The sequence below is a fragment of the Xyrauchen texanus genome, chromosome 40 (genome assembly GCF_025860055.1).
Source record: "Xyrauchen texanus isolate HMW12.3.18 chromosome 40, RBS_HiC_50CHRs, whole genome shotgun sequence".
Taxonomy (NCBI): Eukaryota; Metazoa; Chordata; class Actinopteri; order Cypriniformes; family Catostomidae; genus Xyrauchen; species Xyrauchen texanus.
In genome coordinates this window covers 28,206,607-28,222,106 of record NC_068315.1, presented here as the reverse complement: position 1 = coordinate 28,222,106, position 15,500 = coordinate 28,206,607, and the positions used below count along the sequence as shown (strand labels likewise).

Genomic DNA, 15,500 nt, shown 5'->3' with positions numbered 1-15,500 from the left:
AGCCCTGGAAGACTCGAGAGACTTGGGAGGCAGAGCCCTGGGAGGCTCGGGAGGAGGAGTCCTGGAAGACTCGAGAGACTTGGAAGGCGAAGCCCTGGGAGGCTCGAGAGACTTGAGAGGCGGAGCCCTGGGAGGCTCGGGAGGAGGAGCCCTGGAAGACTCGAGGGACTTGAGAGGCGGAACCCTGGAAGGCTCGAGGGACTTGAGAGGAGGAGCCCTGGGAGGCTCGAGAGGAGGAGCCCTGGGAGGCTCGAGAGGCGCTGGCTCTTGGACTGTCACGGCTACTGGCGCTGGCTCAGGGATGGTCACGGCTACTGGCGCTGGCTCCGGGACGGTCACGGCTACTGGCGCTGGCTCCGGGACGGTCACGGCTACAGGCGCTGGCTCCGGGACGGTCGAGGCTACAGGCGCTGGCTCAGGGACGGTCGAGGCTACAGGCGCTGGCTCAGGGACGGTCGAGGCTACAGCCGCTGGCTCAGGGACGGTCGAGGCTACAGCCGCTGGCTCAGGGACGGTCGAGGCTACAGCCGCTGGCTCAGGGACGGTCGAGGCTACAGGTGCTGGCTCACTGACATCGGGGCCTAAGGGCTCAGGCTCGCTGACCATGGCTGACGAGGGCGCAGGCTCACTCACGGTGACAGGCGTGGGCGCAGGCTCGCTCACGGTGACAGGCGTGGGCGCAGGCTCGCTCACGGTGACAGGCGTGGGCGCAGGCTCGCTCACGGTGACAGGCGTGGGCGCAGGCTCGCTCACGGTGACAGGCGTGGGCGCAGGCTCGCAGACCGGGGCAGGCGTGGGCGCAGGTTCGCAGACCGGTCAGGCGTGGGCCGGGAGGCGGAAGCCCGTTTTCTCTTCCTCCTCCGGGCAGACGAAGTGGACCGTGCAGGCTCATGGGAAACAACTGGTGTGGGGGTTTGCTCGCTGGCAGGTGGGGCAGGCGTGATGGGAAGAGCCATGGGCGAGTGGGAAGTCCTCCTCTGCCACGCCCACAGTGAGTGGCGAGCCGCTGACCAGCAAAGTCTCTTCCACGATTTCCTGCAGGGTCCAGCCGCGCGTCGCCGGGGGCAGCCGCTCCTTCAGCATCGCGTTCAAATTGCCCCTAAAGAAGACCACCAGAGCTGAATCCGGGAAGTCCGAGACGTGTGCCAGCTCAAGGAAGTCCTGGATGTGGTCTTCAACCGGTCGGTCCCCTTGCTTTAAACAAAGCAGCTGATAGTTGGCCTGTTGGACCGCTGGATCCATTTTTGGGTCGATCGTTCTGTAACGATGTGAGGAAGAGTCAGACGGGAAGTGCGGATCCAAAAGCGGCTTTATTTGACAATCATGAGACAGATAAAGAAATAGACAAATTCAGGAACAAATGAAAAGTCCACGATGGGAAAAATAACTAAATACGGGAAAACATAAAGGGGCTACACAGGTTGGGGAAAACATCCACGAAGGGCAGGGAGACCTCGAACGAACACAGATAACCAGAGGAACAAGAGCAGCGAACATGCAATTCAACATGCAATTCAACATGCAATTCAACATGCAATTCAACATGCAATTCAACATGCAATTCAACATGCAATTCAACATGCAATTCAACATGCAATTCAACATGCAATTCAACATGCAATTCAACATGCAATTCAACATGTAACATTCAACTTACAACATACATCAAACAACGATCGACAAGGACTGAACCAGGATTTAAATACAAGAGGAACAAACAAGGGAATGAGGGACACCTGGGGGGAACAATCAGGGAAGGAGAAGCAATCAGGGGAACACCAATCATAAAAAGAAACTACAGAGGACTACAAAGACCAAACAGGAAACAGGAACTAAACTAAACTTCAAAATGACAGCACAAAACAAAAGACAACAGTGAACGTGAGCAGTAATTAATTCGATTACAAATTTTAATCGATTGACAGCCCTAATATATATATATATATATATATATATATATATATATATATATATATATATATATATTTAAGCAGTATCACATGAGCAAGAGTGCGATATGGCCCTACATCAACACTGCTGTGATTCAGCCACAGGTGTAGGGCCATATTGCACTGATGTAGGACCATATCGCACTCTTCCTCGTGTGATATTGCTTATATACAACAGTTCAATGAACAAGTAAATAAAATAAAAAAATAAGAAAAACAGAGTAAGGTCATAAAAAAGCAATTGTGCATGGAACTACTTTCTTACGTGACGGATCAGAATCTGCCGTTACTGGTTCAAATCAAATGATGTGTCCAAGCCTCTGTTAGTAATTCCAAAAGTTAACTTCAGAAATAGTATCACGGCTTGTGCTGTTTCTAACAAGTCATTGGATAAACAAGGATAGACAGATGGATGTGTGTGTGTGTGTGTGTGTGTGTGTGTGTGTGTGTGTGTGTGTGTGTGTGTGTGTGTGTGTGTGTGAGAGAAAGAGAGAGTGAGAGAGAGAGAGAGAGAGAGCGAGCAATCACCTTTTGCCACACCCAAGCAGAGATGCTGTCTGCTTTCTGAAGGTCAGCTTTCTCAGTGGAAAATAGACATCCAAGCGGGGGGTATTCCTCCCTATTTCGCGGTAGCCAGTGCAAAAGTGTCATTCCCTATAGAAATTGCAAACTCAGGTAAAAGGTAAGCACCATGAGTTCTGTAATAAATCAGTTGTGTCTCTCAGCTGTGATGAGCCTTAATCCTGAAGTTGTCCATTTAAAGCTGTTTAAAGCTATTTTCTAGCTTTGGTAATGTATTAGTAATACAAGCGATCACGGAGCGCTGTTCTATGTAAACACTTTACGTCACCAACACCACCTGCTGGCTAACATATGTAATTTAAAAAATAAAGGCTGTAACTCCTAACAGATCTGCACTGCTCTTACACATTAGTTAAAACAGCATGAACACAAGTGCAGTGATACACACACAGTGAAGCATCGGAGTGCTGATGGTGTCAGACCATCAGTGCTCATGGAATGTCTCTTGTCCAATCAGATTTGGGGACCAGATCTAACTGTGGTATATATATATATATATATATATATATATATATAGAGAGAGAGAGAGAGAGAGAGAGAGAGAGAGAGAGAGAGAGAGAGAGAGAGAGAGAGATATATATATATATATATCTATATATATATATATATATATATATATATACACACTATTTAATATTCATTTCCTCTTTTTATATATATATTTTCATTCTAAAATTACAATTCTCTCATCTTTTATTCACCCTCATGCCTTTGCTGATGTGTATGACTTGCTTGAAGAACACAAACTGAGATTTTTAGAAGGTCCATTCAAAGCAAGTGAATGCTGGCCAGGATTTTGAAGGTCCAAAAAGCACATAAAGACAGAATAAAAGTAATCCATATGACTCCAGTGGTTAAATTCATGTCATCAGAAGTGATATTATACAGTAGGTGTAGGTGAGAAACAGATCATTATTTAAGTCTTTTGTTTTTACTATGGATCTCCACTTTTGCTTTTACTTCCACATTCTTCTTCTTTTGTTTTTGGCAATGCACATTTTTCATGTATATCTTCAACTACTGGGCAGGAAGGAGAATTTATTGGAAAAAGTAGTGATATGATAGGTGTGGGTGAAAAACAGATCAATATTGAAGTCTATTTTCCTATATATTGTCCTTTCTCTCCAATAAGTAGCGATATACATGAAGAATGTGAATGGCCAAAAACCAAAGAAGAAGAAGTAAAATTAAGTAAAAATGTGGAATTAAAATTAGAAGTGGAGATCTATAGTAAAAAAAGACTTCAATATTGGTCTGTTTCTCACACACATCTATCATATCACTACTAAAGACATGGATTTAATCACTGGAGTCTTAAGGGTTACTTTAACACTTGCATTGAATAGACCAACAGAACTGAAATATTGTTCTAAAAATATTTTTTTTGTGTGTGTGTGTGAATTGTGAACTAGGTAGTTCATATTTAGCTTTAGAAGCTTCAAGTCAAAAGGCAAACTTTTGGAGTTTCAGCTCATAGATTAGGTAATGAGTTCATCATATCAGTCTAAAAATAATAAGCTCACTGGTGACTCAGACAGCACCATCTGTTTCCCAAAAATCCCTGCTCTTGTTTTTAGGCATTAGAGAATGTTACAGTAAAACAAGCCTCAACACAACAACCAGGGCCGTTTCTGAGCATATGGGGGCCCTAAGCAAAACCCTCCTTGGAAACTACCTTGCTTTGCGGGGCCTGCTGATGGCTTGGGGGAACTTAGCGGCTGCTTATACTGCTTAGAGCTAGAAACGGCCCTGACAGCAACCAAAAAATTCAAAGCCTCAGTGCTGCCTCATCTTGGGTTATTCAAATTACCTTCTAATTTATAGTCTAACTTTCCCCTATCAGATAAGCCAGTTATGATTGCCTCGTGTTGCAGGCAGATATTTAGTTTAGTTCTTATGATCTTTCAGCACAGAAAACACCTGAGGGTGTTTGTGTAACCTAAACGTTACTCTGCGAAGACACACTGGTGCACTGTCAGTCCTTTGGTCTGTTCTGCTTTACAGCATATTATACTAAGCATGGAATTTTCTTAGCATTGTAACCTTACTGAATATGTATCACCGCTTCCAAAGTAACATGTTCTTTCCTGTAGTTATCGGAGGCTAACAGTGAGAAATTCTACAAATAATCATTGTTTTTTTCTATAGCTGATTCAACAGAGATGGTGGAGGGGATGTGGCTGGGAGTGACTGTGGCAAGTCAAAGGAATGGAGGACGTGTGCTGGTGAGATTTTTTATGATATAAGAACTTGTTGACTTGCATTAAGTCAACAAGTTGAGCCAAATTAGCTGGTTCATAGTGTGTTTGATTAGGGTTGAAGCTACGGTGTTCTAATATAGCCACACCTATCAGATGTTTCACCCCATTTTCCTCATAGGCATAAAAAGGAAAAGCACCCAGTGTACAGTATGAAATGTTATCTTATCAATATACCATGTGATCAAGTTTGAAAAAAATTGCCCTGAAATTTCATCCCCAAAATTTGCACTGTCCTCTCATGTTGGCAGGCATGTGGTCATCGCTATGTAAAAAAACTTCAGGGTTCAGAGGAACAGCAGCGTATGGTTGGCAAGTGTTATGTGCGGGGCAACGACCTGACCTACGACTCCTCTGATTACTGGCAGTCTGAAACTTATGAGCTGTGTGACTTCAACTATGATCAGAACCTGGAAGGCATGTGTAACATGGGCATCTCAGGGGGCATGACGGAAAATGATGTGTACTTTGGGACCACTGGCAGCTTCGTGTGGCAAGGTGAGTGACGGTAGGGGAGATTGGAGTAAGATGTGTCGATAGGCAAAGTGGTTCGCAATGTACAGTCAGTTGGTCAATATAAAAAATAAACCCTTAGAGGGTCATCAGGACTCTGACTCAAAGCAGAGGGATTTTGAATCCAACTGAATGTTTTTTTTTTTTTTTTAATTACCAACTGATGTGCATTATCCCACTTACTGAATTACACAATTACTTAACAACTAAAAAAAACAATATAAAAAAAAAAACATGCAGATGAAATATTGTCGATTATGAATTTATTAGCTTACTTGTAGAGACTGAGTTATACAATTTTGCAAAGGAGAAGTGTCATTATTCATAAATATTTAATTGCTTAATGCTCTGATTGGCCAATCAGAATCATGTGGTCCAGAGAGCCATGTAATAAATATAAATATATGTCCCATGGCCATCATTTTTTAATGAGCCCATCATATACAGCTGCCTCTGATTGTGAGATGCACATGAGAAAAAAGATATAGCACATTTATTGTAAAATGCTTTAAATTATAAATTATTCATCACATCAGTCTACACTCTATACCCCATAATGACAAAGAAAAAACAGATTTATGATTACTTTGCAAATTAATTATAAATAAAAAACTGAAATATCACATTGACTTAAAGGAGACCTATTATGCCCCTTTTTACAAGATATAATATAAGTCTCAGGTGTCCCAAGAATGTGTCTGTGAAGTTTCAGCTCAAAATACCCCACAGATAATTTATTATACCATGTTGTAAATGCCTCTTTTTGGGTGGAATAAAAAACACGCAAATTTCATGTGTGTCTCTTTAAATGCAAATGAGCTGCTGCTCCCCAGCCCCTTTTCACAAGATTCACAAAATATAAAGTGCGATACCTAAAGCTGGAACACAAACATTTCGTACTGATCCATGTTTTGAAAATCCTGCTTTATATTGACACTCATTCACAAAGCAGTCCGGTGTAAAATGATTTGCACAAACATACACAAATGTTACATTTTCTTGGGGGCACATTTTCCCACTGCATCTTCAGTGGCTCTGATACCAGGAGTACATGAAGACTTTTATGTTCATTATTCTTCTCACTGTTTCTGCTCCATCGTGGAACAAAATGGCAGACTGTGTGTAGATCACTCAGGGGAGGATCTGTGATAATAGGGTGGAGTCCGTCACCAGTCTTGGGCGAGGCCACCATTCATGAAAAGAATTTGCAAAAATAAAACTGTTAGAAACAAGATTCTCTGGTCTGATAAAACAAAGTTTGAACTGTTTGGCCTCAGTTCCAGTCAGCTCTCCTAAGCAACCGACGGTTGCTAGAGTGGGTAGAGTCACATGGGCTAACCTTCTCATGGTCACTATAATGTAGTTCGCTCTTGGTGGGGTGTGTGATGAGTTGTGCGTGGATGCTATGGAGAACAGCGTGAAGCCTCTGCGGTAATACGCTCAACAAGCCACATGATAAGATGTGACATGCCTCAATCCAGGTGGCGGAGAACAAATCTAAGTTGCCTCCGTGTCTGAGACAGTCAATCCACGCATCTTTTAACATGGCTTGTTGAGCGCATTACCTCAGAGACATAGCGTGCGTGGAGGCTTCACGCTATTCTCCACGGCATCCATGCACAACTCATCCCGCACCCCACCAAGAGTGAGTACCATATTATAATGACCACAAAGGAGGTTACCCCAATGTGACTCTACCCTACCTAGTAACCGGGCCAATTTGGTTGCTTAGGAGTCCTGGCTGGAGTCACTCAGCATGCCCTGGATTCGAATTCGCAACTCCAGGGGTGGTAGTCAGCGTCCCATCTACCCAGGCTCCCAGAGATATTCTTAATGAAAACATGGTCCAGAGCACTCAGGACCTCAGACTGGGCTGAATGTTCACCTTCCAACAGGACAGTGACCCTAAGCACACAGCCAAGACAACACAAGAGTGGCTTAGGGACAACTCTGTGAATGTCCTTGAGTGGCCCAGCCAGATTCCGGACTTGAACGCAATCGAACATCTCTGGAGAGACTTGATAATGGCTGTGCACAATACTGACAGAGCTTGAAAGGATCTGCACAGAACAATGGCATAAAAGACCCAAGTCCAGTTGTGCAAAGCTTGTCACATCATACCCAAAAAAGACTTGAGGATGTAATCTATATATATATATATATTATACAGTAGGAAATGGAAATGCAATATGGCTAAGGGGTTGTTTCTTTTACCAGGTAATGTCCATATGAAATGCAGGGACACTGACTCAGATTTTGCTGGGGATGCCAGTGAGAAAAGCTTTGGGATGCTTGGGGAGGACAGGCTAAACATCTACATTGGTATGTATTGCGTCTTCTGTTTTGAAACACATGGCATATATCAGTGTTCATTGCACAGAAGCAATTACAGTATAAGAATACTCAACCTTTTTTGCAGGATACTCTGTGCTTGAAGACATAAAGTTACTGGATCGCACAAAGTATACTGTAGTTACAGGAGCTCCTAGAGACAACTTCAAGGGCTCAGTGATCCTGGCAAAACAAGACACAGTTCTTGAACCACTGATGACCATTCCAGGGGAACAAGTAGGGTCATACTTTGGCAGCTGCTTGGCGGCAACAGACCTCAACAACGATGAGTAGGTCACTTTTATATCTCAAGCATCATGTAGGGGAGACCAAGGCTAGTTATCACACCGGGAAGTTGTCTTAAATTGTCTTAATATTGTGAAGGTCCCCCTCATGCTGCCAAAACAGCACCAACCTGCATCTCAGAATAGCATTCAGAGATGCTATTCTTCTTACCACAATAGTACAGAGTTGATGCAGACATTCTCTGTTGACCTCTCTCATCAACAAGGCATTTCCATCTGCAGAACTGCCACTCACTGGATGTTTTTTGTTTTGTTTTTGTCACCATTTGGTGTAAATTCTAGAGACTGTTGTGTGTGAAAATCCCAGGATATCAGCAGTTACAGAAATACCCAAACAGGCCATCTGGCACCAACAATCATCCATGCGATTATCTAATCAGCCAATCGTATGGCAGTAGTGCAATACCTAAAATCATGTGGATAGGGATCAGGAGCTTCATTTAATGTTCACATCAACCATCAGAATGGGGAAAAATGTGATCTAAGTGATTTGGAGCTTGGCATGATTGTTGGTGCCAGATGTGTTGGTTTGAGTATTTACAGGTGAAACTCGAAAAATTAGAATATCGTGCAAAAGTTCATTAATTTCAGAAATTGCGCAAAAGTTCATTAATTTCAGTAATTCAACTTAAAAGGTGAAACTAATATATTATATAGACTCATTACAAGCAAAGTAAGATATTTCAAGCCTTTATTTGATATAATTTTGATGATTATGGCTTACAGCTTATGAAAACCCCAAATTCAGAATCTCAGAAAATTAGAATATTACATGAAATCAATAAAAAAAAGGATTTTAAATACAGAAATGTCGGCCCTCTGAAAAGTATAATCATGCATATGTACTCAGTACTTGGTTTGGGCCCCTTTTGCATTAATTACTGCCTCAATGCGGCGTGGCATGGATGCTATCAGCCTGTGGCACTGCTGAGGTGTTATGGAAGACCAAGATGCTTCAATAGCGGCCTTCAGCTCTTCTGCATTGTTTGGTCTCATGTCTCTCATCTTTCTCTTAGTAATGCCCCATAGATTCTCTATGGGGTTCAGGTCAGGCGAGTTTGCTGGCCAATCAAGCACAGTAATACCATGGTCATTGAACCAGGTTTTGGTACTTTTGGCAGTGTGGGCAGGTGCCAAGTCCTGCTGGAAAATGAAGTCAGCATCTCCATAAAGCTTGTCTGCTGAAGGAAGCATGAAGTGCTCTAAAATGTCCCGGTAGACAGCTGCGTTGACTCTGGACTTGAAATATCTTACTTTGCTTGTAATGAGTCTATATAATATATTCGTTTCACCTTTTAAGTTGAATTACTGAAATTAATGAACTTTTGCACGATATTCTAATTTTTCGAGTTTCACCTGTATATTATATAGACTCATTACAAGCAAAGTAAGATATTTCAAGCCTTTATTTGATATAATTTTGATGATTATGGCTTACAGCTTATGAAAACCCCAAATTCAGAATCTCAGAAAATTTGAATATTATGAAAAGGTTCAGTATTGTAGGCTCAAAGTGTCACACTCTAATCAGCTAAACACCTGCAAAGGGTTCCTGAGCCTTTAAATGGTCTCTCAGTCTGGTTCAGTTGAATTCACAATCATGGGGAAGACTGCTAACCTCCAAATGGTGCCAAAAACAGCAAATCTCCAGTGAGTGGCAGTTCTGTGGATGGAAATGCCTTGTTGATGAAAGAGGTCAACAGAGAATGACCAGACTGGTTCAAACTGACAAAGTCTACGGTAACTCAGATAACTGCTCTGTACAATTGTGGCAAGAAGAATATCATCTCAGAATGCTATTCAAAATGCCAGAATGTAGGTTGGCACTGTTTTGCCGGCACAAGGGTGACCTACACAATATTTTGCAGGTGGCTTTAATATTGTTGCTGATCTGTGTTTTTCAGTAACGATGAGATTTGGAGTCAAGAGTACAATTGCGCAAATGTTTCTCTAGCAGAGGTTTTGTATGTTGATTTAAAAAAAATGACTGAAGTTCAGACATGGAACTCTAAATGTCACAAGCTGATAGGTTCTTTTAACTTGCTGTCTGTTAGCCAATCGGCTCACTCACATGTGATATGTTAAGCCAGTTGGCTCGCATCGTGTAAGCTGATAGGCCCTTTATTGTGTAATCAGGAAGCCAATCAGCTATGTCTCTCTTTGTCTAGAATTTCAAATGCTCAGTTTTTCTCTGAAACCCTCCTCCTCCCCAACTCCACTTGGTTCCACACAATTATTTACTTGTTCAGTGGACTGTATCTTTTACTTGAGCAATGACTGTGAAAATGTTCTATAGCTTTTTTTTGTAGACAATACTTTAAGAGATGTTGTTATTCCATCCTTCAGATGAGATGTTTAACTGAGGCCCTGACTCTCTGTGGTCATTACAAATCCCAGGGCACTTCTCGTAAAATAGTAGGGGTGTAACCCCTGTGTCCTGAACAAATTCTATGTACTTATCAGTCATCATAATCATAATCCTCATTCATAAATTGGCTCTATCCCTTTACTCCTCTCCACCAACAGACGCACTATGACTGCCATTGAATTATTCAGGTGAATGACGCATATTGGTCATGGGTGAAGAGAACCCCCTGTTCACTATTTAAAGCGCTTTGAGTATAGTGTCAGAAAAGTGTTATATACTGTAAGTGTAACATTTATTCATTCATTGTGCAGAAATTGGCTCTTAAAAATAAACCTACTCTGAGAAATATTCACTGGAGTAAAAAGTGTGACAACTATCCTCGGTCTCCCCTGTGCCTGATAATTGACAGTTGTGCTTGCATAAATTGCACTGATTATTGAATATATTAATATTAACTATCAGTGACTTAAGATATTTTGTTCAGTTTTATCCTTAGGTTTTATTCTAGTTCTTTGTGAGCACAATTATTTCATATTAAACAGAAGCATGAGGTAAAAATTCAACACACCGACACAACACTCTATTCTCTGCACCTGTTGCTCATTGTGTTAACCAGCATCTGTGTATATAAGTGCCGGCTTGTTTCCAGGCTCCACGTGAAGTCTTGTTATTCACTCTTGTGCAATTTTGAGTGTTGTTTGTTCCTTCTTCTCTACTTGTGAGTGGATTTATTGCCTTTCTCTGGATCACTGTCTTTGCCTGTTATTTTGAACTTGTTTGCCTGTACATTTACATGCCCTTGGATTATTGACCTTTTGTCCAGCCTGTTGGTTTATGCTCTCTTGCCTTCTGTTTGTGGATGTTTATTAAAGACTGTGCATATGGATCCAATCCCCATCTATCTCATCCCTTCATCACAGAAGACTTTGCCTAATTCGGATCCAGCGGAGCTTCAACAACTGCATGCTCATTTAGCTTTGCAAGCACCTGTTCTCACTGAACATCACAAACAGCTATGCAAGCTGACCGCAATTACGGAGGAACTTGTTAAGTATATGAAGTCCTCTGCCCCTCCAGCTGTCTCTTTCCCCACAGTCACCACACCTCTTTATCCACCCTCAATCCAGTTGCCCCATTGCCCACTGGAAATCCTCGTTTAGCACTACCAGATAAATGTGATGGCTCCCCTGCTCAGTGCAAAGGACTTTTAAAGCATTATACAATTTTCTTAGCCCAAAAGCCCAATGCTTACCCCACAGATGAATCACAAGCAGCTTTTATTACTTCCTTTCTGTCTGGGAGAGCACTAGACAAGAACACCTCCATGTGGAAAAGGGAAACAATCTGTGCTTCTTTATCGAGCAAATTAAAATGTGATTCTGTGAGGTATTTGAACACCCAGCTGGTGGAAAAGAGGCTGGAGAACAATTACTCACTTTGAAACAAGGAAGATCTACAGCTGCTGATTATGCACTCACATTCTGTACACTGGCTGCTCAGACTGGTTTGCCATATCGCAGTGGCCTAAGTATATCCCTGGAAACAGCGCTGGCCTGTCGTGATGAAAATCTCAGCTTGGATCAATACATCAACCTCTCCATCAAGTTTGATAATCCTCTTTGTGCCACCAGACAATATCTGAACTCCGTTTGACCCATGATTTCCTGACCGACAGCCCCCAAATTGAACCCGTGCAGGTCGGGCGCACCCATCTGACAGCGGAGGAGGGACTGCGGCGTTGCTGTCAGGGATCATGTCTTTACTGTGGCCAAGCAAGGTATTTGCTAGCTACTTGCCCCAATGTTCTTGACAGCCTGACAGTTCTAAACCCGCTGCGGACAGTGAGTTTTTCCCCCCTTGTTACATCCCCTTTCCAGACTAGGGGTTAGAGAGGAGTAACAAGCCATTGGAGTTTCCTTCTCCCATTCCAGTCGAGTTTAAAACGAAGTATTTATTAAATCAAAACAGAAGAAGAAAGCCAAAAAGGCTTCAGGAGGGGGCAAAGGCCAAAATAACAAGCATTAACCCTCTGCCTAATGGGAAGTAAAATCTAACTAATATGTGAAAAGAAAAACAAAACAAACCACATAAACTTACACTATATCCCTCACTGGCCATAAACAAGAGAAAAGACAAGTTTAAACAAAATGGCACCCACCTCCCTACACTTCCATATTAGTTTACTATTTACAGTATTTGCTCTCAAGAGGGATTAACAATATTTAAATGGCTAAGGTCTGCTTCAACAACAGTTACCATCACATCAATCACTTAAAGCAATCAAAAACTACTATTACTACAGCAACTGCAATATGTAGACGCACTACGTGAACAACTGTCTGGGATGGTGAAAAGGGAAGCTCCATTACAGTGAAGATCTTTTTGGGATTTATCCTGTTTCCCTCTCCTCTTCAACCAATCTAGACAGGGGAGTGATTGGTACTCCTCATTGCAGACACCTGCTGTTAATCAGCTTGCAAGGAGGATGGAGGAAGAGAGAGAGAGAGAGAGAGAGAGAGAGAGAGAGAGAGAGAGAGAGAGAGAGAGAGAAAGAGAGAGAGACCCAACAAAGCAAGAAAACCACAGCACAAAGCGGGCAAAATCTTCAACTATAATAAGGCCAATGCCATACATCCACAGATGTAATTAAACAAAAGAATACACTTAAATATGTCCCTTTCACACTCCACACAACCCCATAGTCTTGGGGTTTTCATGGCTCACTAAACATAATCCTGAGATCTCCTGGAGTGGGATACAAATTTTAAGGTGGAGCCATCAATGCAATCAGCAATGTCTACATGCCATTGCTGCCATCCCTTGTTGAATCACTCACATGAAAAATTCCTAAACAGATTATGTGTCAGGCATTCCCTCTGTTTACTCTGGTCTCATCGAAGCCTTTAGCAGAACAACTTCCCCCTCATCGACCCCACGATTGTGCAAGAGCTGTTACCTGACACAACTCCTCCTAAAAGCAAAGTATTTCCCCTTTCTGTACCAGAAACGAGAGCCATGGAGGATTACATCAGTGAAGCTAAAGCTGAAAAATGTGAGATTTATACACCACAGTCTCTTTCTTGAACACGCGATGGACGGTAGCGATGGACAACACTAAGGTTCAAGCGGTACTAAACTGGCCTCGCCCCAAGTTTCTAAAAGATTACAACGCATCTTGAGCTTTGCAAACTTCTATAGACAATTCATTCGTAACCCCTCATCACTTTGCTGGATCCTCCATCATCCAGATCCCAAGTTGCCATTTGTGGTTGAGGTTGATACATCAGTGTGTGGCTTAGGCTATTCTCTGCCAAAGACACAGTACACCCCTTAAGTTGTACCCCTATTCCTTTTTGATTTGCTCAAGCTCACGCCTGTGGAACAAAACTATGACGTAGGATATCGTAAACTTTTGGCAATGAAAGCAGCAGTCAAAGTGCTCAACACCCATTTCAAGTATTCATGAATCTAAGGAATTTGGAATATATTTGAGCAGCTAAACGGTTAAACCCCAGTCAAGCACGCTGGTTTCTTTTCTTCAGTCGATTCAACACTTCACCTTGCCAGAGAAAATACAGAGACAATACTTCCACCCGCACTAATGCTTGATCCAGTGAGATGGGAGATTTTGGATGAATCTGGCATGCCCAGTCTACTGAACCCCACATCATAACTGTCCACAGGAAAAGGTATATATTCCCAAGTCTGTACACACACACCTCATCCAATGGGTGTCCAAACTAGCATCCACTGGCTTGCTAAAGCCACTACCTGTGCCTCAACTCCCTTGGTCCCATTTAACACTTGACCTCATTACTGACTTACCAACTTCTCAGTTGTACACCACTATCCTGGTAGTTATCGACAGTTTATAAAAAGCAAGGCGCCTAATCCCACTCAAGAAACTTCCCACTGCTTCAGAAACTGCTGAAAGCATTTTCCGCTATGTCTTCTATTTTTATTGCTTGCCTGAGGATATTGTGTCTGACAGTGTCCCTCTGTTCACTTCACACATCTGAAAAGCGTTCTACCAACACTTAAATGAAAACATCAGTGTCACATCTGGATACCACCTTCAGTCATATAGGCAAGTAGAGAAACTTAACTTTAATTGAATATTCCCTTCAATCTTACTGTCATGGCAATCAACATGATTGGAGTTGTTTCTTGGGTCGAATATGCACAAAATTCTATGGTAAAGACTTCTACAGGACTTAATCCATTTCAGTGCAACCTAGGCTTCCAGTTGCCACTCTCCCTTGTCAGGCTGTGGATGACTGGATGAGGAGGAGTGAGCAAACATTGATCACGGCTCATGTACACCTTCATCATGCCATAAGACATCAAAAACTTCAAGCCGATCACTGCGGCTGACCGGCTCCCTCCTTGAAACCTGGTCAACGTGTGTGGCTGTAAGCCCAGGATGTATGCCTCAAGCTGCCATTGAGAAAATTTTGTCCTAGGTATGTGGGTCTGTTCAAAATCATTAAACACATTTCTACAGGGTCTTTTATACTTTGAGGCTCTGTAACATCCTATGCTGTAGTACCCTATTTCCCCACAGGAGGTCGACATCGCCTCAATATTGAAAAAAGTCTCTTTTCGCTGCACCTGTTGCTCGATGTGTTAATCTGCATCAATGCATGTAAGTGCTGGCTTGTTTCCAGGCTCCTTGTGAAGTCTTGTTATTCAATCGAGTGCAGTTGATTATTGCTACTCTTCTTTATATTGGATTTATTTTCTTTCTCTGGATTACTGTCTTTGCCTGTCATTTTGGACTTGTTTGTCTGTACATTACATGCCCTTGGATTTTTGACCCTTGCCTGCCTACTGGTTTTCTCACTGTCTATTTTTGGATGTTAATTAAAGACTCTGCATATACAGGTGAAACTCGAAAAATTAGAATATCCTGCAAAAGTTATTAAAATTAATTTCAGTAATTCAACTTAAAAGGTGAAACTAATATATTATATAGACTCATTACAAGCAAAGTAAAATATTTCAAGCCTTTATTTGATATAATTTTGATGATTATGGCTTACAGCTTATGAAAACCCCAAATTCAGAATCTCAGAAAATTAGAATATTACATGAAATCAATAAAAAAAAAAGGATTTTAAATACAGAAATGTCGGCCCTCTGAAAAGTATAATCATGCATATGTACTCAGTACTTGGTTTGTGCCCCTTTTGCA

The 15,500-nt window shown here is 42.2% G+C and overlaps 1 protein-coding gene across 1 annotated transcript in view; it reads left to right on the top strand.

Moving 5' to 3' along the window:
* Positions 1 to 15,500, top strand: part of itga3b (integrin, alpha 3b) — a 77,865-nt gene that overhangs the window by 43,235 nt on the left and 19,130 nt on the right. The window contains exons 3-6 of the mRNA XM_052112910.1: positions 4,680 to 4,756; positions 5,041 to 5,287; positions 7,520 to 7,624; positions 7,722 to 7,923. Of these exons, the coding sequence (XP_051968870.1) occupies positions 4,680 to 4,756; positions 5,041 to 5,287; positions 7,520 to 7,624; positions 7,722 to 7,923 (631 nt within the window). The remainder of the gene's footprint in view (positions 1 to 4,679; positions 4,757 to 5,040; positions 5,288 to 7,519; positions 7,625 to 7,721; positions 7,924 to 15,500) is intronic.